General features: G+C 35.8%; 1 protein-coding gene across 2 annotated transcripts in view; it reads right to left on the bottom strand.

Moving 5' to 3' along the window:
- The window catches only part of Dpyd (dihydropyrimidine dehydrogenase), an 847,112-nt gene that overhangs the window by 415,498 nt on the left and 406,622 nt on the right, over positions 1 to 24,992 (bottom strand). For both annotated transcript variants that reach the window (XM_028880091.2, XM_028880092.2), the window contains one exon: positions 6,483 to 6,698. In XM_028880091.2, the coding sequence (XP_028735924.1) occupies positions 6,483 to 6,698 (216 nt within the window). The remainder of the gene's footprint in view (positions 1 to 6,482; positions 6,699 to 24,992) is intronic.

Raw genomic sequence — 24,992 nt, 5'->3', positions numbered from 1 at the left:
GACAATAAGCTTCTATGCTTATGGGATAGACTAAGTCATGAGAGGATATGAAGACAGAGAGATGGGCTCAGCCACCTCAACAACTATAAGACAGCATACAAGACTCCAGAGTCCTTAGTAATAACATCTTGACATCCTCTGGGCATCTACCAATGGAGGTCATGTGTAAATGAGTCCCATAAGCACCATGTGGACCAGAAGAATATGCATATACAAACAGCTCAAATTTCCATATGCATGCTTATATGCAAATAATTATATTAAGACTAGGAAAATTTATTTAACTTAGAATATTACTTTATCTTAAAAAAAAACCTGTGTAGTTGATATAGATAATAGTGTAGTAAAGCACTGCCGATATACTACAAAATTCCATAAGTTATACTGAATATGTGACTACATGAATAGTGACACTAGCTACAGTAATAGCAAACTCCAATACAAACACAAGGTAGGTGGTGGTGGCTCATGCATTTAATCCCAGCACTCGGGAGGCAGAGGTAGGGGAGTCTCTGTGAGTTCAAGGCCAGCCTGCTCTACAGAATGAGTTTCAGGATGGCCAGGGCTACACAAAGAAACCCTGTCTTGAATGAATGAATGAATAAATAAATAAATGAATAGATAGATAAATAAAAAGTAAATGAAACAAAACACAAGTTAAAAAACAAAACTCAACACATTTGTATTGTATTAAAGATGTATAACAATTTGCTTCACAATGGCTCACAGGATAGAACTATACAAAAACCATGGACTGAACTTAAGATAAGGCTGATCTTGGATCAGTAAAAGGGACAGGTTTCTAAGACAGAACCTTACATAGCTACAATGGCCTGCATTGGCTTAAAGATATAGCCAAACTTTTGTTACTAAAAAGAAAAAAATCAAGTTTACCGAGTGATGTCTCAGTTCTCAAAGAACTGAGGAGCTGAGTTTGAGTCTTATATCCCAATTAAAACATTACATTAAAAATTAAGGGCAGAATATGCTAAATTTCATATCTGAGGATGTAGAGACAAGAGTATCTCTGGGCTTGCTGGTCAGCTAGACTAGCCAAATCTGTGCACTCCAGATTCAGTGAGAGACTCTGCCTCAAAACATAAATGGAGAAGTGATCAAGTAATCACACCAGATGTTAACCTCTGATTTCCTCATTCTTACATATGTATGCACATGTGTACACACACACAAACAAACAAACAAAAAACAAGTTATGTTTCTTCTGTCAGAATTACTAATACATGATCTTACATAGTCAGACCAGAGTAGTTTTACATATTTTCCTAATACAATGTGATTCCTATTCCATTTTCTCAATAACCCTTTTTATTTTGAAAGCTTCAGTGATCTCATTCTTAAAACATCACTCATGCATGCAGAATTTCCACCAATGTTTTCAGCTTCAGACAGGTATAGAAAACAACACAGAAGATAAGAAATTTTAAATTGGCCTTTCTCCTGTGATTGAGATCAATACTGAAAGCAGTCAATTGCTTTATGTGTTAACTATCTGTTCAAATGGTTGAGGGAAAAAACTCAATATGCTCGTGGCAAATAATCTATTTATTCATTTTTGTGAAGTATCTGTGAAAAGTTTACCAAACTCTTCCTATGAACTCAGCATTGTGATACGTGGTAAATTTGTATTATACACAAATAGCTACAATCCATAATACAACTACAAAGCAATACTGAGGAAACAATACTATTTTCAGGTTTTAATGTTGAGAGATAATATATTATGCAGTTGCCTATTTATTTAACCATCTGACAGTTATTAAAATAAGTATACTGATTCAAGATATTTATTGCTAAAAGCTCAATTAGGTGTTTGATATATATATATATACATAATATATATATATATATATATATATATATATATACACATACATATATACACGTTTGCAGTACAGAATATGGATCTCCATGGGAAGATATAATTACAAAGATATTTGACATTAACAAAATGTTTTATCTGTTTCTTGTTCATGTAATGTGAGCCTCGGTCAAGGGTTATTTTATGTGGTGCCCACAGACTTTTGTACTATTCCCCATAAACAAAGCAGTTCTGTTTCATCATAATAATTTAGCTTTAATCAAGCTTGACAGATTGGCTTCTCTTCCATCTTTTTGTTTTTTAATTTGAACTTACATTTATGGAGAAAATGATTTCACAATTTGGTTTTAAATATCACTTGTCACTCTTGTAAAATATAAATTACATATCAAAGAAAGTGATCTAGTTATTTTGGGACATTCATTCTTAGAAAGATTGATTTGAGGAAGGAAAAAGAGAGTTAATAAAAGCCATCTTTGATGTTATTTAACACAAAAGCAAACACATATCTTTTTATATTTGGCATTAAAAATCTGATGATTTGCCTCCCTAAAGAAAGCATACCTAGCTTTTATACAGACGGCATAGTGAAGAATAATAATATTTCTGTTTACTGAGATATCAGCTGGCATTTCCCTGCAAGTCAATGGCCTATTGCTGCTACACCATATTAGACCTCAATGTGGCATCTACAAATGTCAAGAGTATAAAAAATATAGTTTGAAAATCAAAAGCAGCTTCCAACACTCTACCAAAAAATAAAACAGAAAGGGGAGGGGGGCAATGTTGAGCTAAATGTATTTGCTGCAGGAACCAGGGCAATATTCAGCTGTCAATCTAGGAAAACAAGGGAGCCGCACTAGCATAGCACTGGATAATGAAACTTCCAGCAGATGTTCAAGCAGGGCTCTAATTCTGACTGAACTCCCTTGGTGAGCATTTAATTTCTTTATCATATGCAGGCTCGGCAAATTGTACTTCATCAGAGATGTGTTGTGAAATATTAATATTTCATATGATAACAAAACTCCACAGACTAGCCTTTGTCATATTATGAGCATCCAAATTTCAAATGTCAAGATTCTGAATTATAATAAGTTTTAAACAGATTCTTGAATTGGCATAATAAATTATAATAAGGCCAATCCCAATTGGTCTGCTGTAATGTCACACACATGTGTATTATATGTGATATTTTAATATCTGTCTTTAGGAAAGTTTGTGTGGAGGGAAATGAGAGTTCAAATGTTGTGTACAACAACATTTCATCCATAAGAAAGCATAAGTATTCATATGATGTAATTATATATTCACAACAGGCTTAATCAGTAATTAAGGACAAAGTAAGAAACAAAATGTAGTTTTCTAGCAGGTAGAATGAGTGCTCTATAAGTTCATTTATGGAAAGTATCATTTTATTGACACGCCATTACTCATGTGCAAGATGGCATTGTGATTTTTGCCCTTGCAATTTTCATAGATAAGGTTCAAAGTAGTCTTTGCATACCAGTTTTGTATCACTATCAAAATAAGCAAGCAGAGTTGTCAATATGTTTCCTGTGCCAGATTTAATTTACATTTTTTTTTATCTTCCCTTTCATCTTGCAGCACAGACTTCTGAATGGATAGATCACATTCAAATTGTAAGTTTAGAAGGAAATTAGCTTCTAAATTTGCTTCTGCTGGTGAGCCCATTAAAGGAGACAGCTTCTGTGTTCTTGAGTGATCCAGGACCAGGAATCAATGCGTGTCACCAACAGAGGAAAGAATGATATCCCTAATGACTCAGAATTCAATTTTGGCAAACCAGCAGCAAATCCAAACCACATATCCCTCCACCATAATTCCTCATTTATATCTGATTAAATACTTATTCCTGTTGATGTGTGTGCATTTTAAATAGTACAATGAATACAACATTAAATGCTCTGGAGACTTCCCATACCAACAGGTTAAACATTTGAGTACAGCTTCCATAATTCTTAAAATAGGAAGAGGAACAAAGACAAATGCACTATTAATCTCCTACAAAACTGGATACAACTCAGCCACAATATTTTAAATCAATAGAGACTATCCGGTTCAATTTATTATTTTGTTTAGCAAAAGTCTTTCTCAATATTTAGTTGAATGCTTGATGTTCATATATACTTTTTCTACTTAAGTAAGACAATCTTTAAGAAACATTTTTTTCTTGCTCTGATTTTTCTAACTCTTGAGGATTTTATGGATTTCCTGGACCACCTTTACCCAACCAAAAACTGTCAGATTAAGAGAGCTGTAACATTTTAATAATAATGTTAGTTATTGATTCAAGTAACAGAAGAATTCAGGAAGAATGAACTTTCATGGCTCCTGATAGTTCTCTGTTGTTTTCTTTGCCTAAGGATAAGGCTGATTAAATAATGATACTCTCTTTAGTCACTAGATCCACCCATTCTTACACATTAGTTATTACTAACTACAACTTTAGTGTTAACCACATTGATGGGACTTGTCATCCAAAACTTTTTCAATAAATGGTCCATGAAATGCTTCTATTCATTCTATAAATTAGACTTCTACCTCACCACCACGTAAGGATGCCATCTTTCTTCTATCTCTTCTATCTCATCAATCATCCAACTTTGGAACTGTACACTTACATGCTTATATGCTAAAGTTATCTTATATTTATTTGTTTGCTTATTTGTATATGCCAGTGTGAGTGTGTAGTATGTGTGTGTGTGCGCATGCGTGCGTGCGTGCGTGCGTGCGTGCGTGTGTGTGTGTGTGTGTGTGTGTGTGTGTGTTCTTAAGAGGGTGCATCCCCTTGCCATAGGGCTCATGTGGCCACCAGGGGAAATCTTTTAGGAGTCAGTTTCCCCCTTCTATCATCTCAGTTCTATGAGTCAAACCCCAGTTACCAGCCTTGACTGAAGGGGCCTTTACCTGATGAGCCATCTCAGTGGCCCTGCTTTTTTTACTAAAGATTTGATCGCAAATTTAATTATTCATTTCCTAAGTATGTAGAATTCATTGTAAAAGCATAAAACCACACTGTCGTCACATGGAATTAATTTGGTGGGGGTATGTTTTTATTAAGAAATTCATGAGAAATCTTATAACCACTGTCAACAAATTATGGTGAGAAAGTCTGTAAGACATGTAGTGAATAATAGGATTTTATGCAAACTAAATCTATTGTTTTCCTAACTTTGAATTGAACCATATGTTCTCATTTACACACATCCTCAAATCACAAAATAATAATGTCAAAACAAAGAATTAAAAATAGAAACTCTCATATCAGGCAGCCACCACCATGGGATATATATCCAAATGAAATGAAATCAGTATGTCAAAAATATGTATTTCCATGTTAATTGTTGCACTATTCACAATAGCACAAAAATATAAACTTCCTTAATGTTTATCTAGTGACGCATGGATAAAGAAAATATAGTACAGATCTACAATGGAGTTCTTTCAGCATAAAAATGGAATCTTGAATTTGTAGTAACATGGGTACAACTCAAAATCATTATGTTAAGTAAAATAAACCAGTCATGAGGAAGACTTAAATCACATGCTTTCACTCACATATAGAAGCTTAAAACAGATAGATAAAGTGGAAGTTGGGTTTCAAATGATATTTACTAAAGGCTGGGGCAGTGGGAGGAAAGAGGAGTGGGGAATGGTGGATTAGTTGGGTTAAAATTACTTAGAAAACAGTTCTAGTGTGCTACCATATAAAATCATGACTATGAATTTCAGGAACATACTCTGCATTTCAAAGAGGTAGATGAAAGGAATTTGAAAGCTTTTTTCATAAGGAAATAAAAATATTGAAAACAGGAAGGTTTAATGTGATTAAAACCCTACACAACACATACAAATAGAACATCATATGGCATCCTTCTAATATAAACAATTAAAGTAATTTAATTCAATTAAAACAGGGATTAGTGATTGTTAAATCACTACCACACTAGTTTATTGTTGTTGTTTATTTGTGTATAGGTTTCTGAGACAGCTCTCATGTAGCTCAGGCTGACCTTGAAATGTAGCCCAGGATGGCCTTGAATTTTTGATCTTCCTACCTCCATTTCCCAAGTGCTGGGATTATAGGCATGTTCTACCATACCTGTTTTTTTTTTTTTTTTTTTTTTTTTTTTTTTTTTTTTTTTTTTTTTTTTTTTTTTATTTATTTATTTATTTATTTATTTATTTTTGGCTTTTCGAGACAGGGTTTCTCTGTGTAGTTTTGCGCCTTTCCTGGAACTCGCTTTGGAGACCAGGCTGGCCTCGAACTCACAGATTTCACCTGCCTCTGCCTCCCTAATGCTGGGATTAAAGGTGTGCTCCACCACCGCCCGGCCATACCTGTTTTTATGTAGGGCTGGGGGATTGAACTTAGATCTTTGTGCTTGCCAGGTAAGCACTTTGCCAACTGAGCTGCAGCACCAGGCAAAACATATTTTTGATGGTTCTTAGACAATACAAAATGAGAATATATTCAAAATTTAAATTACAATATTTAATGTTTTCCACTATTTAGTAATTATCATATTTTAGATTTTAAAACATTCCATCTTATATTTATCTTTTAATGAAAATGCATGTTAGACATTTGCATTTAACTTCAAACATATTTTCTTACCTTATCAAGAGAGAAAGTTTTGGTCAAAGCAAAACCCCATCCGGCTTCAAAGGCCCTCCGAATCATTGGTGTGCTCGTGGCTGGTGTGGCACTGGCAAGGCCAAAGGGATTGGGAAACCTCAGCCCAGCCATCTCCACACTGATGTCCACTAGATCAACAGGAGTGTAAAAAAGAGGCAGTTCAGGCTGGGCAGACACCAAGGTTCCATACTGTTCCTGCAAGACACAAGTCAGCAATAACTGCTCTTGTATCACATCTGAACTGCCATATAATCTTCCCCCAAATCTCTTCATCGTATCACTCAGATGAATACAATTGGTCCACCTCCCTAAAGAAAACTGGCCCAAAGTCAGATTTCGGTGCCCCAACATAAATTATTATCATCATTTTCCAAGTTAAAAGATGCTATAGATGTGGTAAACAGAAGGGAAATCAATTAAGCAAATAAAAAACTTTATTTCAAACCCACTGTGACTCAAGCACAAGAGGGGACCATTTTCGAATTTATCTTTCTGGTTCCATTAGCCCAGCTTCTTTGTACTTAATTTAGGAAAATGTCTTAGCACTGAGATATGGGCCATTGCAAGTGAGGAGGTCTAAATCCATTTCTCAGTAATCTCACTGCTCTAGATGTGGCTTCAGGATGGCCCCTTAGCATGCCCTGTCTCTTCTCCTCTGTAGCTCTCAGTACAGCAACGGGACTTCTGGCTGTCTCATTTCCTACCTCAGAGGGATACTGGGGAAGGCAGAAAGTAGGCCACGGGGAGACTTCTAATTGCAACAGAAACAACACACTTGAGGACTGAAGGAGTTTGCTTTTTCAGAAATCTAACAGAAACAGATACTAGCTTCCATTAAAAATCTTCAGTTGGCACTTAGAAATGCACGTAGCTGCTTTTCAGTGGCCACTGGAACCAAGATGTTAATATGTTGTAATAAAAATCCTTAGGCACCTGGCTCACTAAAGGATAAAAAAGTCTTGCTGAATAGCTTCTTCCCTCTTTCCTTTCCCTTCCTCACTCACCCTCTTCCATCCCCCTCTCACCCCTCCTCCATCTTTCTGTTTATCTCTGAAAGACAAATACTTGAAAAATACAAAAATGGATGAATATTCTCAGGCAAAGTAGTTACTGAATGGACAGGGCTACTTAATTCAAAAGTGGAACTCTGTTCTCTTGTGAATCATCACTCAAAAGAAAAGTTATTTGAGCAGAACCTTAATTTCATAGGCATGTGTCTTGTGTAGATAAAGATTACCATGACATGCATAGAAATCATTTCAGCCCTCCACCACTTATAGAGCAAAGCAAACCTCACTTAATATGCAAAAAGGCATCAAATTTGCCAGTTGAAAGGCTATTGCGTTTCTTTCTTTCTTTCCTTTATTTTTAAAGAGCCTGATGGCATCTAGGCTCTAGTTATGGATAGTCTTCTACACTAGGGATCTTTGGCTTTCGTGGATGCTTCCCTCCCTGTATCATTTCATCTATTCCTCCCTCCCTGATTAAATTCAAATTCTCTACACCTAACCTACATCCTACCCCTGCAGAGGCACATTTTTGGGAAGTTTCATTATGCTTGGCTCTTGTCTTCACATGGAATAAAATATTATTTAAAGTATAAACCTAGACAAGAATGATGTGAATATATGCTTTAGCATAAAGTTGGAGATGTGTGTGTGTGTGTGTGTGTGTGTGTGTGTGTGTGTGTGTGTGTATGTCTATGTAGACAGGCATGAGACAGATGAAAGTGGAAGAAAATGACCCTTGGTATTGATAGCATTTTAATTCTATTTGATCATTGTTTGAACAGGATCAAGTATGCTTTAGGTTAGAATAAGGGAGAAGTTTCAATGTGAGAGGTAAGTAGACTGGGAAAAATCACAAGTACTTTCCTATGTGCACATTCACTGGCAAAACACTAGGCACCACTGTGAATGATGTCTACAGGAAGAATACAGATGGTGCTGTATGTCTCTAACAAGAAATGAATGACAGTTTTCTGTTTGCTATAGCCGGGCACTGAAATAGCCAGTCTCTTCAGCACTGCAGATGAATTTCAGATTGTTTATAACTGCAGTCATTACAGCACGAAGGAATAGCCCAAAGAGACATATGTGTGTGTATGTATGTGTGTGTATGTATATGTATATGTAAGTAATGTAAGTATGTAAGTATGTATGGTATATTGTATCTATAATTAAGTTTGCATTGTAGGATTTCTTGTAAGCCCAACAAAAAGAAAACTAACTATACTGAACAACTAATGTGTAAACATATACATATTGACAAAGCTTTTTCAAAAAAGTGGGTAATAGATCATATATCTTAAAATATGTATAGGCCAGCTACAGCTGTGTGTGTGTGTGTGTGTGTGTGTGTGTGTGTGTGTGTGTGTCTGTGAGTGTGTCTGTGTCTGTGTCTGTGTGTCTGTGTCTGTGTGCATGAATAGACGAGGCTGTATTTGTTTTGCCTTTGTCCACTTCGGCCCTTAGCTGTGCCTCTTTTCCTGCATTATAGAAAAGCTTTCTTCACCTGTGCCTGACTCTGTGGTCTGAATCTCAAGTTTTAGCTCTCACTGAAAGACCAATACCTTCCAAATCCCATGTTCAGTCCCCACACTGAGATTTCCAAGAGGTTTCACCACCTTTGGCTGCTGATGTGGTGGATGCCCTTATATCAAACAGCTTTAAATTGGACCTTATTGCATTCTTCTCTAAAACACATGTTATCCAGATTTTCAATTTCAGACAATACTATTTTTCCAGTCACCTGATAGTGTTAGCAAATAACAGACATGACAGAGATGTTGATTATTAGTTCCCTGCAATTTCCACTGTGGAAAGTCATTCTATGTCAGAGCCAGAAGTGACACAGAAGCAAGTGGGTGCACTGAGTGAATGGGTGTCTACCACGGATTGCCTGGGACAAATAGTAAGAGAATGCTATCCATGAATGAAGAAAGTTTCATACACGTGCACATGTACAGAGCAGGACGTGATTTCTGTGTATCCTTCCACTACCAATTGTTCACATCAGTATGTCATTTTATTTGATAATTGATTTTTTATATTCTTTGTACTTTTGCTCTTTATATCTTTATGTTTTTCATTAATGATAGTCATTACAGTTCATATCATTACGTGAAACAAACAGGTTTCAGGGTATATTACAACAATTATTTAAATTATATTGTTATTCTAGGTTGACAACTTTTTATGGGCTTCAAAGTGGCATTATGATTTATGACTAGGGAATGACATGATAAGGTTTGTTAACTTATCCATCTTCTCAACTGAAGTCAAGTCCAAAATGTCAACAAAACCGGTATTGTGTAATTTCTCCCTATGTTATCTTCTAATAGTTGGGAAGTTCCTTCTCCTACATTCATTTTGTTTTAGATTCATTCGTTTTATTTTATGTGTAAGGATATCTTGCCTGCAGACATGTCTGTGCACCACTGTGTGCCTGGTGCCTAAGGAAGTAAGGAGAAGGGTTGAATCTCCTAAAACTGGAGTTATGGATGATTGTGAACCCCCAGATTGGTTCTGGGAACCAAAGCCAGGTCTTCTACAAGAGCAACATGTGTTGTTAATGGCTGAGCCAACTCTTTAGCCCCTAATTCTTTTGTTCATTAGGAATTAGTTTTTATGTGGAACAAACTACATACCCAAGTTCACCATTCTGCATGTGGTTATAGTTTCCCAACTCCTTTATTTAAGCAACACTTCATTTCCTAATACATATTGTTTTGAAAATTATTTGAACTTCCATGTATAGGTTCATTTCTGAGTTCCATAATGCTGTCTGAGTTGTTTGATGTGCTAATTAATTAGTTAAGTTTTTGATAGCATACTTAAAACAATCTTTGAAAAGAAACAATAATGGCCTAAAACTCATCTAGTGAAGGTCAAGTTAGGCACCCTGCCGGTTAATCTGGACCATAGATCATGCTGATTTAGGCTTTCAGCTGGGCTATCCGTACAAGTTAACAAGATGCAGAACCAGGATAATCAGTGATACTTGACTTCAAAAGTTTTATGATACAGAGAAAAATCTATGGACAAAGGAATTTGTGTGGGATGCCGGTAGGAGCCTCAGCTACACATGCACAAAACGCAAAAGGATGTTTTTCTATATAGTAGGGTAATACTCTCAGAAACAAAGGCTTTTACTAAATCATCCATCCTCAATGTCTGTGCTTGTTCAACACACAAAACAGGAGAAATGAAAATAAATGAAACAAAAAGCCAAAGTCACACAGGACTGGGCTGAGGGTAGTTAACATGGAGACTGAGGGAATGTAACAAGCCCACAGCCTACATTGTAGACAGAAGGATGAATGTGGCTGTTTTAGGAACCGTTGCTAGACATATGAAACACTGAAACCCAGAGGGATGCCAAATAAACATTTTACACTTTATTTCTTCCACTGAGAATTTATTTTAGAGAAACTAAGTAAGGATTTTAGTCACATAAAGTACAACTTCCAAAGTTTGACTCGATGGCACAGATTAGAAGAGGCCCTAAATTTATATAGGTTATAATTAAAATTTCTCATTTTATTCCATCTGCAAAGTTCTGCAAGGCCTGTCCCTACCCGCAGAACTCCCAAGTGTTCCATACCCTAATTTCAATCTGGATCCTCCAGCACCATTGCTCAAGTGTTACCTCCTACTGTTCCCTGAGTCCCTGGTTCCATAAGGAAGTGTTTTTGCTTCAGCTGGTTGCACCATTCACAATGTTGCAAGTACAACAACATCATTTATGGATGTGTGCTTTTCAGCTTTTGTGTGTGTGTGTGTGTGTGTGTGTGTGTGTGTGTGTGTGTGTGATGATAGTTTCTGCTTGGCTTGAATGTTTTTAAAATTCTACACCACCCTGCAATAGGGAGTGCACGTTGTAGTGGGTAGCCATTCCAGCTTTGATCTGGAAGTTTCAGCCCCCATTGAGGCTTCCACAACTGTCACGCTTACAAGGCGGGGCCAAGGGAGGCACCTAGAGACCCGAGATCTGGATGGGCCAGCGCTCTCTTGGATCCTGGACCCTAGACGGTGGAGGTGGACCTAGCAGAGCTCCAGAGAACACCACTGGACTGCGATACACCTTCCCCAGACCCCGCAATCTACCCATCCCTTAATTTGTAAGTTATCCACTAAATAAATCTTCCTTTTAACTATGTGGAGTGGCCTTAATAATTTCACCAATAGCATGTACCATCCCCTAGATTACCTGTTCTAGCAAAGTCCTTGTTTCCTCATATTTTATATGATTGCTTACATACCTGTGCCTCCTGCTTAATTTCATTTTAGCACCTTGCAAGAGCAGGATTGGCTTCACACACATACACACACAAAAACAAACAAACAAACAAAAAAAAAACAAACTGAAAATTCAACATATTAAAATGTTGAACTGGCATACACAACCTCATCTTTCTTTCTTTCTTTCTTTTTTTTTTTTTCCATTTTCCAGTAAGGTGATAAGTTTATATAAAATAGTGGTAAAAATCTATGCTTATTTACCTTATTTCAAAAAGTAAGCACTTGTTCCATGAGGGTTATTTTTATTTGTTTTCTATTGCTATAAACAAGGCATGTTCGAATAGTCATATTCCGTATAGGTATGTCCACCCTAAGGCCTATGGTCTCCATTCAGTTCAACAGAAAATTGTTTAATCTATGTTTAACATGATGAGATTGATTTTATTTTACTTGTTACTTGGCTGTGATGTTTCCAAACATGACTATTGTAGAGAAAGCTTCTGTTGTACTGGCAAAAGTTTGGACTTGCCTGCTTGCAAAGCCTCCCCAAAGAGCCCTCTAGTGGCTGTAAGTAATACGGTAGGTTATTAAGTTTCAGAGTGTAAAAATACATGCATTATATAATCCAGTCACATGAAGTGACATAAAGAATCACCAACTTCACTTTTTATTAAAATACTGTATTATCTACTCCTGTACATTAAAATAAAAAAAAGATACACTTTTTTTTTTTTTGCCTGTGTGTGTGTATCTCTGCTATGTGCATGCAGTGGCAGGCAAAGGCCAGAAGAAGGCATTAGACCCATGGAACTGGAGTCTGTGGTTGCCAACAGCGTTATGTGGGTGCTGTGAATCAAATCCACCTCCCAAGAATAGCCAGTGTTCTGAACCACTAAGTCATCTCTCCAGCTCTGCTTGTTGACTTTTAACTTCCGGTTTGAAATGGACTATCAGTGTCAGGTCATTATGAGGGTGCAGAGTTTCAGCAGACTAAGTAAGCTGTGTGGCAGTTTGGCCCCCAGGAAGGCTAGAAAGTCTCAAGGAAACTCCCAAGTCCTTCCTTCCCTCTTCTTTGTACAGTTACTTCATCTTTCTTATCAGATTCTTCTACTTCTTTTCTAAAAAACAATTGATATTTTCTTGCTATAGCCTATGTTTTTCCTACTCTTAAGATTAGAAACATATGGAGAGTTTAAAACTTCTGTTGACCACACCAACTATCCTTCACAGTCATTGCATTAGACTTTCTTGGAGTAGGGCTCTTTAAAAATCTCAGGTCAGAGAGATGACAAAGCTGATGATATGTGTTTGATCCCTAGGACTCATGAAGTGGAAGGAGAGAACTGATTTCTTCTGACTCCTATGTGAATGCTGTGGCACACACATGCCCTTCCCTCATTGAAGGAGTATATTTAATAATAAGATAAAGTTTTAAATCATCTGAAGGGATTTCACTCTGAATCCAAGGTCAAGACCTGTGTTTCGGTGACATGGACAATCTTTCCAACTCTTTCTTTTCAAGTGGAGATGCAGATTTGCCTATGGTTGTATTAGATAAATACGCTATTGCACTCAGGATCTATAAACAATCTATTCAATGGGACAGATATTGTTTTAGCTTACCAGGATATTGAAAAGGTACTATCAAAGCTCCAATCAGCAATACTGTCAAATACCAACACACTGACAAAGTGTACTGTAAAAACGGGATAGTCAATATATCCTCAAAATACAAAACTCAGTGGCTCGTGTTGAAGCACCGCTCAAGTCCAACCCAGCAGTAGGGGCTTCATGTTTATCCTTTAAGTTGCTCTTCAAAACAGATGTCATTCTCCCACCTCAAATGAGCAAGATGTGGGTCGGGGGGGGGGTAAGCAGTCTTTACTTTTGCTGCAGATAAGCTGCATGGAATTGGGGCAGGAAGAACTGACTCCAGAGGGATCTTTGCTTCATTATGGCAACTGCCTGCATCTTACACATGTATTATGTATCTAAAATACTAATATTCTAAAAATCAGTATGTAATCTGAAAGTATCTCTTATGATTGGTTGAATACACATACATATGTATGTTTACATGTGCACATACAAGAAAGCACACATAGTCTTTTCACTCTATGAGTATGGTGGCACACATTTAGAATTCAGCACTTGGGAAATGGGACAGGAGAATCAGGAATTCAGGGCCAGCTGCAACTACCAAGATAATAAAAAGTCAGCCCAGGCCTCATGAGACCCTGTCTTAAAACATCAAAACCCCCGAATAAAAATTTTAACAAAAAATTTAAAGTGCATAATATTTAAATATTTGAGAATGGAAGTCAAATAGCATCCTGAAGCCATCATGAGGAATTACATTGCATGACATCATAACCTACTATTTACCAGTGTTTCTTCTATTATACTTGGATAGTTTGTGGAACTTTAATAGAAATATCTGAGAATGTAATGGTTATGCTGATGCTGAAGGGAAAAAGCAAATTGTTTATAATTATGTATTCCAGTTGCATTTCCCCCACTACATTTGCGTTAAAATAATTATTTAAAAAGACAAAAATAACAAAGTTAAGTGCTGCTGAAAACAACATTGTTTCTAGTGTTCTATTTTATTAAGGGAAAACATCACCACCAATATATTGATAGCCTTTAAAATATCAAGAAGCTTCTGTTTGTCATTATATTTAAATCTCAGCTACATACAATAACCATTGACTCTGCTTTGGCTATACCTGCTTTAGATGCATTTCATAATTATTTTAAAGCAAATAATAAGTAGCATTGTGTAGCTATTCACAGCTTGCTTAACTCACAGACTGGGTTAATGTACTGTCTCTAGCTCAGGTACTCAGCCCTCAGAAGAACTAGTCATCAAGGGAGAAACTTAAAAAGTAGATTAGCAGCTTTATAATGCCAAGGCCTAGCACTCGCAAGTCTACCATAAAATAACATTTCATCTTCCCATTTTGAAAAGTTACTATCCGTAATGAGAATTTTAGGAAAGACAGGAGGCTACAGAAAATTTTCTACAAAGTAATGACCCTGTTGCGTTTATTTCTTGAAAAAAATCTATATTCACATAGCTTTAAAATAAGATGTTTAGAATAAGACTAGGGAATTAAATATTAATTCAAACTCATGTATATTTCTCCCACTCACAACTATCAAGCTATGAAGCCACTTTTGGCAGTATCATGTAAAGGTTTCTTCTTCAAAAACAACATGTTGAACATGGTGTGTTCATATACCTTTGAGAGTCTGATTTCAATTATTAAGGATATACCTGCAGATACATTCTTGATGCTTTTTCATGGTACAAATTCCAGGTATAGATTTTTGAGGAAAAGCTGTAATCTTTTCCACAGTCACTATACCATTTACATAGCCACCAGCAGTGTGCCAGGATTTTAACATGAATACCACCTTGCTATACTCATTTCTATACTCATCATCCTAGTGAATGGTGTTATCTCCCCATGACTTTATTTGCATTTAGTTTGAGCAGCTTCTCATAATCTTCCTGGCCATCTGTGTGGCTTTTTTTAGGAGAAATGTCTTTTCATGACTTTGTGCCTGTTATTTTTGCTTGTTTGTTTGCTTGTTTTTCTCAGTCAGGTTCATGTTTTTTGCTGCAGAATTTTAGTTTCCTTATGAAGTTTAGAAATGGGTCTTTTATCAGATACATAGCTTGCAAATATTTCTTCCTAGAAGTTGGCCTTAACATTCTGTCTGTTGCTTCCTTCTGTATATGAAAGTGTTCTATTTGGATGCAACAACATGGATCCAGTCTTTCCTTCATTCTTCTATGTGTGGACATGCATTCTTAACCTATTCCTTTTAGGATGCTGAAGTAAATTCTTTATTTAATTTTTAAATCATAAAATGGTCTTGAATTTTGTTAAATTATTTTCTTCATATACTGAAATGTCCATATTTTGCCTGCCATTCAGATCACATGCTGTAACACATCTATTTATTTGTATATATTAAGTTCCCTATGTATCCCAGTGATAGCACTCATATTCTGAGTGCCTACAAGTCTTGTGTTTAATCCTTTTAATGTTCCTTTGCTTTATTGACTAATAATTTGTTGAAGTTTTTACATCCATATTCATTGGGCATAGTGACCTATAGTTTTTCTTTTTTGTGTAATGTATTCATTTAGCTTATTGTAATGGGGTGGTGCTAGCCTCTTAAAGTGATTTCAAAGTGTTTGCTATTCTATTAAAAAGGATGGACAATGATTTTTCATTAAATGTTTGCTAAAATTCATCCTGCCACAATTTGGTCTTGGGTGTTCTTTTTGGTGGGGAGGTTTTTGATTCCTGATTTAAACTTTTTTGTTACTGGCATGTTGTGGCTTTATTTTTCATTGGTTTGAATAAGCTGTATAGTTTGTAAGGAGCTATATAGTAAATTTTATGTTGTTGAAGAAGTTGTCAAATAATTGTTTATAATGTTTTCTTTCTATGACATCAAATATAAGGCCTCAAGGGATTTTCATTTTAAATCTTCTCTGATTTTTCTTAGTCAAAGTAAGTATTTATTGATTCTGTTTATCTTTGCAGAAACAACCTCATATTTTCAACTGTTCCTGGTGCTTTAATAATCTTTATTTTATGTGTTTCTATCCCAATAATTAAATTATCCTATGCATTTTGTTTTGTTTTTTACAAGTCTATCAGTGTATAAAGTTAGGTTTTTATTGAGTATCTTCCTTTTGGTTAAGTAAAATAGTCATTTACTCTTAAAGTATTCTTGTTATTACAATTTTTGGATAAGTCCTATTGTATTTTTGCTTTCCCTTGTCTCTACAAATTAGAGATATATATTTTGTTTTTTTTTAATCAATAGCATATATTATAATTTCCACACATGTTTATGGGTCTCCAATTATCTGTTGTTATTGATTTCTAGTTTTATTCTTTTGTAGTTGAAGAGGACATAAGAGACTATTTCATTTTTCTTAAATTAATTAAAACTTGTTGTGTGACATAGCACATTATCACTGCTATAGCTGTACAGAAAACCAGTGTGTAATCAGAAGTTCAGAAGGTTACATGTGTCCATGTGATAGCTCTACTTGGTTTAGTTTTGCTCTGTTGAGATGGAGTAATCCTATACAAAGATATAATTATTTGACAATTGTTAATTCTATTGAGAAGTTTGTTTCCTTACCATTATCATACAGATAGCCCAGCAGTTTTTGAATGTTGGTACTAATATGCCCCACAATTATTATAGTTCTGTCTGCTAGCTCTTTAGATTTGTTGGCATTTACTTTATATTTTTTGTGTGTCCTGAGGTTGAGACTCTAATATTGGGAGGTATCTGTCTAATCATTACATTTTCTGATTGCATTTGCAAATTTTCATTGTATACTACCTTCTTTTTTATTGCAAGTTTTACTTACTAAAATTATATTTTGTTTAAAAATGAGTACAACTACATTTTGTTTAAAAATGAGAACAACTACAATTGTTTGGTCATTCTTTGCATGAAAAATCCAGTTCTATTCTTGTGGATGAGTTGTTTGCTTGTTTGTTTGTTTGATTAGAATTTTTGAGATAGGTTCTCATAAACCAGGCTGACTTCAAAGGCACAATCCTGTCTCAGCCTCCTGATTCTGGGTTTAGAAGCAATCATGTATCAACATATCTCAGTTATACATCTTCAATTCAAAGGTGAGTTTCTTGTAGCCAGTGTGTAGTTGAGTTCTTTTAAAATTCAATCATCGTATGTCATTTTACTGGTAACATCATTTTTATTTTAAGTAATTATTGACTTTAAAGTAATTGATAAGAAATTACTACTGTCATTTTACTAATTATTTTCTGTGTTCTTTATGGTCACTTAGAAGTTTCGTTTTACTTGGCTTTATTTTTAGTTTGATTTTTGGTTTTTGTTTTGCAGTGATAATTTTTTATTCCTTTACTTTTTCATTTTTATATTTACCATACTCTTTTCCCCCTTTTGATGATAAGACTTTCATTAAAACCCTTATAACAATGTGTTTGCAACAGAAAGCAAATTAACTTCATTTGCGTAGAAAATGTCTACATTCTTTATTGCCACCAAAGTTATTTATTATACTTTTATATGTTGTATCCATTAAGGTTAAGTTATAGATTATAATTGTACTCAATACTTTAGTCTTGTACTACTTGTGCTAGAAGTACAAAGGATTGGATACCATCAATGTAGTATTACACTATTCTGTTTTGTGTATATGTATTTTTACCACATATTTATATTTTCATATAGCAACTTTGTATTTCTTATAAATAAGTTTACTAGTGACTAACTCCCTCAGTTTTTGTATATCTTGTAAAGTCTTAATCTTTCTTTCCTTTTTGGAATTTAATTTTTCTAGATATAAAATTCTTGATTGACAGTTTTTATTTCAGCCCTGTGATTATGCCATCCCATTTTCTTCTGTCTTATAAAATGTTTCTTGATGATCATGCTATTAAACTTATTGGAGTTTACTTTATGTAACTAGTCATTATCCTCTTTTGTTGTCAAAATTATGTCATGTCTGAGTTTTTATTTATTTAATCATAATCGGTCATTGTAAACATTGGTTTCACCATATTGCATATTTGTTGACTATTATTTATCATTATTAATAATTATAATTATTACTTACTCTGTGTGTGTGTGTGTGTGTGTGTGTGTGTGTGTGTGTGTGTCTTTGTCCCTGGGAGCATGTCATGGAACACATACAAAGGTCAGGGAGAGTTAATTATTTCTTTTTGTGCCATGTGGCATCCAGGGATCAAACTTAGATCATCAGTCTTGGTGGCAAATGCCTTCACTTATTTAGACATCTTGTGAACCTCATTATTCCTAGTGAAGGATTTTTTTTGCTGCTATCCTTCTCCTTTTTAGAATGCCCCAAGAGTATGTCATTTGACTTGTTGGCAGACCATAACTGTTAGAGAACTTTTTCACTCTCATTCATTATTTGTTTTCTGGTCAGAATATAGAATTCTCAATGATTGTCTCTGGAATTAATTCTTCTGCTTGATTGATCATACTCTTAAAGATCTTTTATATTTTTCAGTGCAGTCATGGTATTCTTCAGATCTAAGACTTTTATCAGATTGACTTGACATGTTGAATGTTTCTTTTTGTTCATGTGCTGTTTTGCCTGCTATAATTTATCTATCCATGTTCACTAGTAGTTTGATTAAGGTTTTTTGAAAATATTATTATGAAATTTTTAGATATTTCAAATATGTATTGAGGTTTAAAGAAAATTCAGTGCTTTTCTTTGTTAAAACCATGTTTTACTGATTCTTCATCATTCTGGCATACTTATGTGCATATTTGAGAAAGTGGCAACTTCTTTTAGCATTCATAAGTTTGTTTTCCAATGAAAAGGTCTCACCAGTCAGCCAGATTCAAATTATGATTAGACTAGCTCATAGAGTGTGCGTGTGGGGGGCCAGCTGTCAGGGTTATTAGGCAGGCTAATCTCAATATTGATTCTTGTAGGTGGGTGAGTTTTCTGGGAGGGCACATCTGGATTGGTAGACATCTAACTTCTGGCTAGATGACTTAGTTTGGTATTTCTCATTGGTTATATGGAGGAATGAACCTTTTACAGGGATACACCATTACCAAGGCTGGCTGTTTGTTTGGCTCACCCATGACTGCTTTAATTGGGTGAGGTCACCAGGTTCGGTTGAATGAACAGTTGATGTCTATATTCTAGTTAAAGACATCTCTTGCTCTTATTCCTTGCTGACCCTAAGGGTTTATCTTTGCCTATTTGCTTATTAGGTGAAGTGAAATTGAATTGTCCTTTTTCCACTGGAGAGACTGTGGCTTGAGATTATTCCTGTAGTCTGATTTAGAGAAGGAACTGTATGAAGAAATTAATTTTCTTATTCTTTTTTAACATAGGTTTTCTCAAGTTTTGTGCTCCACTGGGACACCAATTTCAGTGATTTTCACAAGGAGTTTCCATAAGTAATGGCAAATTTCATTTCTGAATGTATACTAGTGTTTGGATGTCCTGCTACATTACTCCTATCTTGCTGAAACCATTCAGTGCACATCTTGCTGGTGTCACTCCTTAGCGCACTTTCCAGTTTTCTTCATCCTTTTCTTTCATTCACTTACTTGAGGACAGGGTTATGCTAATGGTACAGGCTGGTTTTCAACTTCTTTTGCAGCCCAGGTTGACCTTGAACTTATGATCCCTCTGCTTACTTTAAAATATGATAATGAGAGATGGGAAGAGAATGACAAGAAAGATGAGTATGTGTATGTGTACTCTCCTTGTTAAATTATACTTAAGTAGCTTCTACTAAAAGGAATAGAATACAGGATATTTTGATTAGGAACAAGTGTTGTTAGGAACAGAGGCAGTTTTACTTTAGGGTCTTACAAAATGCCTCATCAATAAAGAAACATCTGAGCTAGTACCAGAAGTGGAACAGCATAGGAATAACACACATAAGAGTTTTTTTTTGTTGTTTTGTTTTTTTTTTTTTTAGAATACTCTCTTTGTGATTCAAATGAATTAGTTCCTTAATATATTAGCTGACTTAACAGCCATAACGTTGGCTGCTAGTTGCTTTCTAGTAACTGCAATCCAATGTGAAACTACCAGCCTGTAGACTGTTCCTCATAAGGTGTACCCTTTCATAGACTGAAAGAGAGAATTAGCTTTAAGAAAGGGCTTTGAGTTTGAGATCTTCCCCAAATAATAAAACATGATGACAGCTTTTTTTTTTTTAATGTCCATCAAGAAGGTAACAATTGCCACATTCAGTGGCCGCAGGGTAGAGCAGGTGCCACTAGTAGCAACATGTCAATGACTGAAGTCAGAAAGACCTGGGGACTGGCCTAGGGTGGCACGGGACAGCAAATCCATGTCACACAAAAGAGTCCGAGTGGCCAAGGGAGAGTAATGAAGGGGAATTCAAGAAGCTGACGTTTAAGAAAGGTGATGGCAGTCGTGTTAAATATTGAGACTTGAAATAAAACAGCCCCAGAACTGCAAGTCCACAACACAGCAGCTGATACTTGCTTTTGGGTTAAGGAGCTATTAACCCTTGCATTTCTGGAGACACTCTGCGACAGAGAGAGGCAAAGCAGCACAGAGGAGCTAGTGCAAGCCAGTGCATCTGTTTGGGAGGCACCCAGGCAGTGGGGCTGGGTCCTGTACTCAGTGCATGAGTTGGCTGTTTGGAACCTGGGGCTTATGCAGGGACGCTTGGCTCAGGCTGGGAGGAGGGGACTAGACCTGCGTGGACTGAATCTACCAGGTTGAACTCAATCCTCAGGGGAATCTTTGCCCTAGAGGAGATAGAAAGAGAGGGTGGGCTGGGGAGAAGGCGGGAGGGAGGAGAACAAGGGAATCCATGGCTGATATGTAAAATTAAACTAAATTATAAAATAAAAAAAGAGGCCACCTTACAACAGGGATAGAGACCATACATGCAGAGCATACATGAAAGGATAAATGCGAAGAAAATATGAAGTGTTAGCATGTTTGTTTTTCTTCTTCTGTTTCATGGTAATTCTTCCTCACCATCAAGAACCAGTTGTTTCTTCACTCTACAGTAGCAGTCACCACCCAAGGGTTAGTTTAGCATCTGGTCAGTTTCCTCAATACTTTGTCACCATGAACTAAAAAACTGCCAAACATATTTAATTTTCAACCATATTTTGTGAGAAGGTATTTATGAAAAACCTCATGTGAACTAACCACCAACTTTCACTTGGCTACTACACATAACAGCAGACAAAAATTCAATATGAACTACACTGCACTGGGATATTCTCCAGCAAACAGCGCCTACAGCAGATGGGAAGTAAACTGTGCTCTGCTGAGATATTACCCAACATACAGAGACTGCTGCATGATTTCAGAAATGAATTAAACACCCCAGCTCTGTTATCTAGTCAATAATAAAGCACAACAGCCCATTGGGGTGCTTTTCAATATATCTTGGCTATAGCATATAGGAAGTGAACTACCCACTGTGGGCCTGATGTACTGAATATGATATATGCAAAGTGATGTAGAATGAAATAGAATAACTTCTTAGAGAACTGGTTTAATGAGTTACCAAAAGAAAACTCCATCTGATACTTCAATCCAGGAGCAGAGTTCTCTGCTGACAGTGTCTGTGTCCTGTGCAGGGCCATTCACTTGCTCAGATAGAGCTCAGTAGGAAGAGACAAAGCACAGAGTATTTAAAGTCAGCATTAAGGCTAAACATTGAATAGCTTGGGTTTAGCCACAGTATTCTCATCATCCAGGTTTTTTTTTTGTTGTTGTTGTTGTTTATTTTTGTTCATTATTTTAAAACAATTTATTACATCAAGGCACAGGCCCTGAACAAGTTTGTACCAAGTTCTCTGTGTATATATTACGGCCTTAAGTTTAGTATTTCTATGGCATTCCTGAGCGAGTGAATGAGTAGTTCTCTGATTCTTATGCCTTCTCTTGAGTTCTTTTCCTTTCATTGGTTTGCCTTTTCCAACTTCAATGTGATGGGTTTTCTTTTATTTTAAACTTGCATTTATTCTACTACCTGTACCTCACATTTCTAACAAATATCCTTTTGAAATACAATATTTTATTAATTCTTTGAGGATTGTATACAATTCCTTTTGATCATATTCTCCCCTATCCTTTCCTAACTCTATCCAGATCCACCTTCACTGCCTTCCCAACTTCATGTCATTGTTTCTTTCTTTTTTTTTTTATAACCCATTAAATGCAATTTGTGCTACCTAGAGAGGTATAGGTGCAGAGTCATTCACCAGGGCCGGTCTGCACATATCATAAGGGATTGAATCCAATTATTTCCCAGTCTATTTTGCCTCAACCAAATTCAAAAGTGTTTTTTTTTTTAATTTTTAAAATGTCACTAATGATTAGAGAGAAATTTAAATATAATATGATTGCTAAGTCAATAAACAACTGCTCAACTGTAATGTATCCCATTTGGGTTTCAGAACCACATGAAATTGATATTTACACTCTCTAGATGAAATAGGAAGGCTCATGGTTATGTATTAATGATTTTAAAAGTTAGGTGTTTGAGCCAGCAATTCCATCTCTGTCTCATAGCTATAAATGAAATCAAATAAACAAAAGGCTATACAGTGATTCCATAGATCCCACGACTGAAAGAGTGAGCAGTTAATTCCAGAGTTGAAATAGGTCTCGTGACTTCCAGGGTTCTGTCATGCCATCCATTTCTTTTTGACTTGTTTCTTCATAACTTCAGACTGAGCTTTACTCAGTCGCTTAACACAGGAAATAAAATACAGTTTTGTTCCAAATTGCCAGGTAGGTTACTTTTGCCTTGAATTTTCCACAGCAAACGAATGGGTTCTCACACTCAGCTTTCTTGTGTTTGTCTAATCCCATATTGCCCAGAGGGTCATCTATTATAAATTCTGAATCAGCAGCATTTATGGCCCATTTGACCCAGTGACTCTGCAGTGGCTAACTATGATTGTATTCTTCAATACATACTGAAGCTAGGCGGGGTTTTACATGGTAAGGATCAAATTTTTCAGATCTGATTTTTTATTTTTCTGCCCATTCTAATCTCTGCCTGAAGTAGCTATCTAGCCTTGTAGTGGTAAAAAAAAATAGTCTGTTTTTATAGAGACAATTTCATTTTAAATTACTTCTCAGGCCAAACACTGCCATTTAATAAAAGTTTGGAACCCTACACAAAACCAATAAAAGGCATTAAAATTACTTATTAGTCATGGTACTTCCTTCCTCTGTCATCAGATAGCCCTGTTTTGATAGCTCCATTAAATTCAGGCTTATTCCACATTTTTCTTTGGTTTCCTTTTACAACACATAGGTATCATTTTTTTCAAATCCTCTCTTCATATAAAAGCTGTACATTATTACACAGAAAAGTATTTAATAGTGAAGAGGACATATAAAGTCATTGGTGTAAATAATTACTTTAAAATGTTAGCCAGGAACACACTACAGTTTAAACCAAAAGGACCAACAAAGAGGTTAATTGTATACCCAGGGCTGTAGAGTTCTTTGCATATTTCGTTATAAGCAGCTGAAATGAACTTTGTTTTTCAACGACTATGAACAAACATGACTTTATTAGTTACTGCCAAAAAAAGAAAATGATGAAACCCCATGCATTTCTGAAACTAATTAAGTCTAAAAATTTCAGTTTCTAATGCTAACAACCTGAAGTCAAGTCATCTCCACAGTCCTAACAGCCCTATCCCAATCAAGTGGAAAGCATAGTATAGAAACAACATTTATCTATGACATACTTCAATATATTTTGGAGGCTATTACTATTTCCAACAGGATCTATTATGATTTAAAACTGTCTTTTTATTGATATTCATTGTTTTCCCACCTGACAGCATTCAGTGATTTATATCAATCTTCTCTTAACATGAGAATTAAAGAGTCTACAATATATCTTAAGTGGAAGGGCACTTTTTCAATATGTCTCAAGATTTTTAACACAGCTGTCATTTTATAAAAAACCCTCACCTCAGTTAGGAAGGGTTTAGAGAAGAAGGCAGCTCTGTTGATAACACTGCTTTTATCTGAAGCAGTAGAAGATTCAGAAATTAGTCCGGCATATTGATAATGCCTTTGTTTATGGCATTCCTGTTCTTTAAGTATGGAAGCACCACAGTCAGCTGTCAATCATTACATGGCAACATAAAGTTCTTTCCCTGGCTAGGAGATTTGCAACTACACCAGCGCTGGTAAACTAACCACCAAATTATAGCCTTTTCTCCTCCCTCACCCAGATTTCACAGGGGCTGCACACCCAAATAAATGCCTCTTGGCTACCCATTCATCTAACAGCTGGAAAGATGACACTTGACATTTGGAAACTTTCCTGTGAAGATTGCTGCAAGGCTTTCCCATTAGCTTCCTGGTGAGACTGTAAGGTCGAATAAGCTGCCTCAAAACCTGCAAAGGGTAACGGAAATACTCTAATAGTAAGCTTGTGCAATTTAAATTTCTAATTCTCAAATCAGAGTTCTTCAGATATTATAGAAACCACTGGTTTAAGTGGGGGCAGAAGAATGCCTTTGAAGATGTGGAATTAAAATTACATTTTAAGCAATGATAATGATGAGAAACTCGATTTTATTTAGAGCTAGGAGGGAAGTCTGCTATGGCATGGGAAAGGACATCGACATAGGTAAGTTCTTGTTAAGTGGATTTTACAATTCATGGTTATTATGGTTTTAGTACCTGTTC

This window comes from Peromyscus leucopus, chromosome 6 (genome assembly GCF_004664715.2).
Source record: "Peromyscus leucopus breed LL Stock chromosome 6, UCI_PerLeu_2.1, whole genome shotgun sequence".
In the NCBI taxonomy this organism is placed as follows: domain Eukaryota; kingdom Metazoa; phylum Chordata; class Mammalia; order Rodentia; family Cricetidae; genus Peromyscus; species Peromyscus leucopus.
The sequence above is the reverse complement of the archived record's forward strand: the minus strand, read 5'-3'. Positions and strand labels throughout refer to the sequence as shown.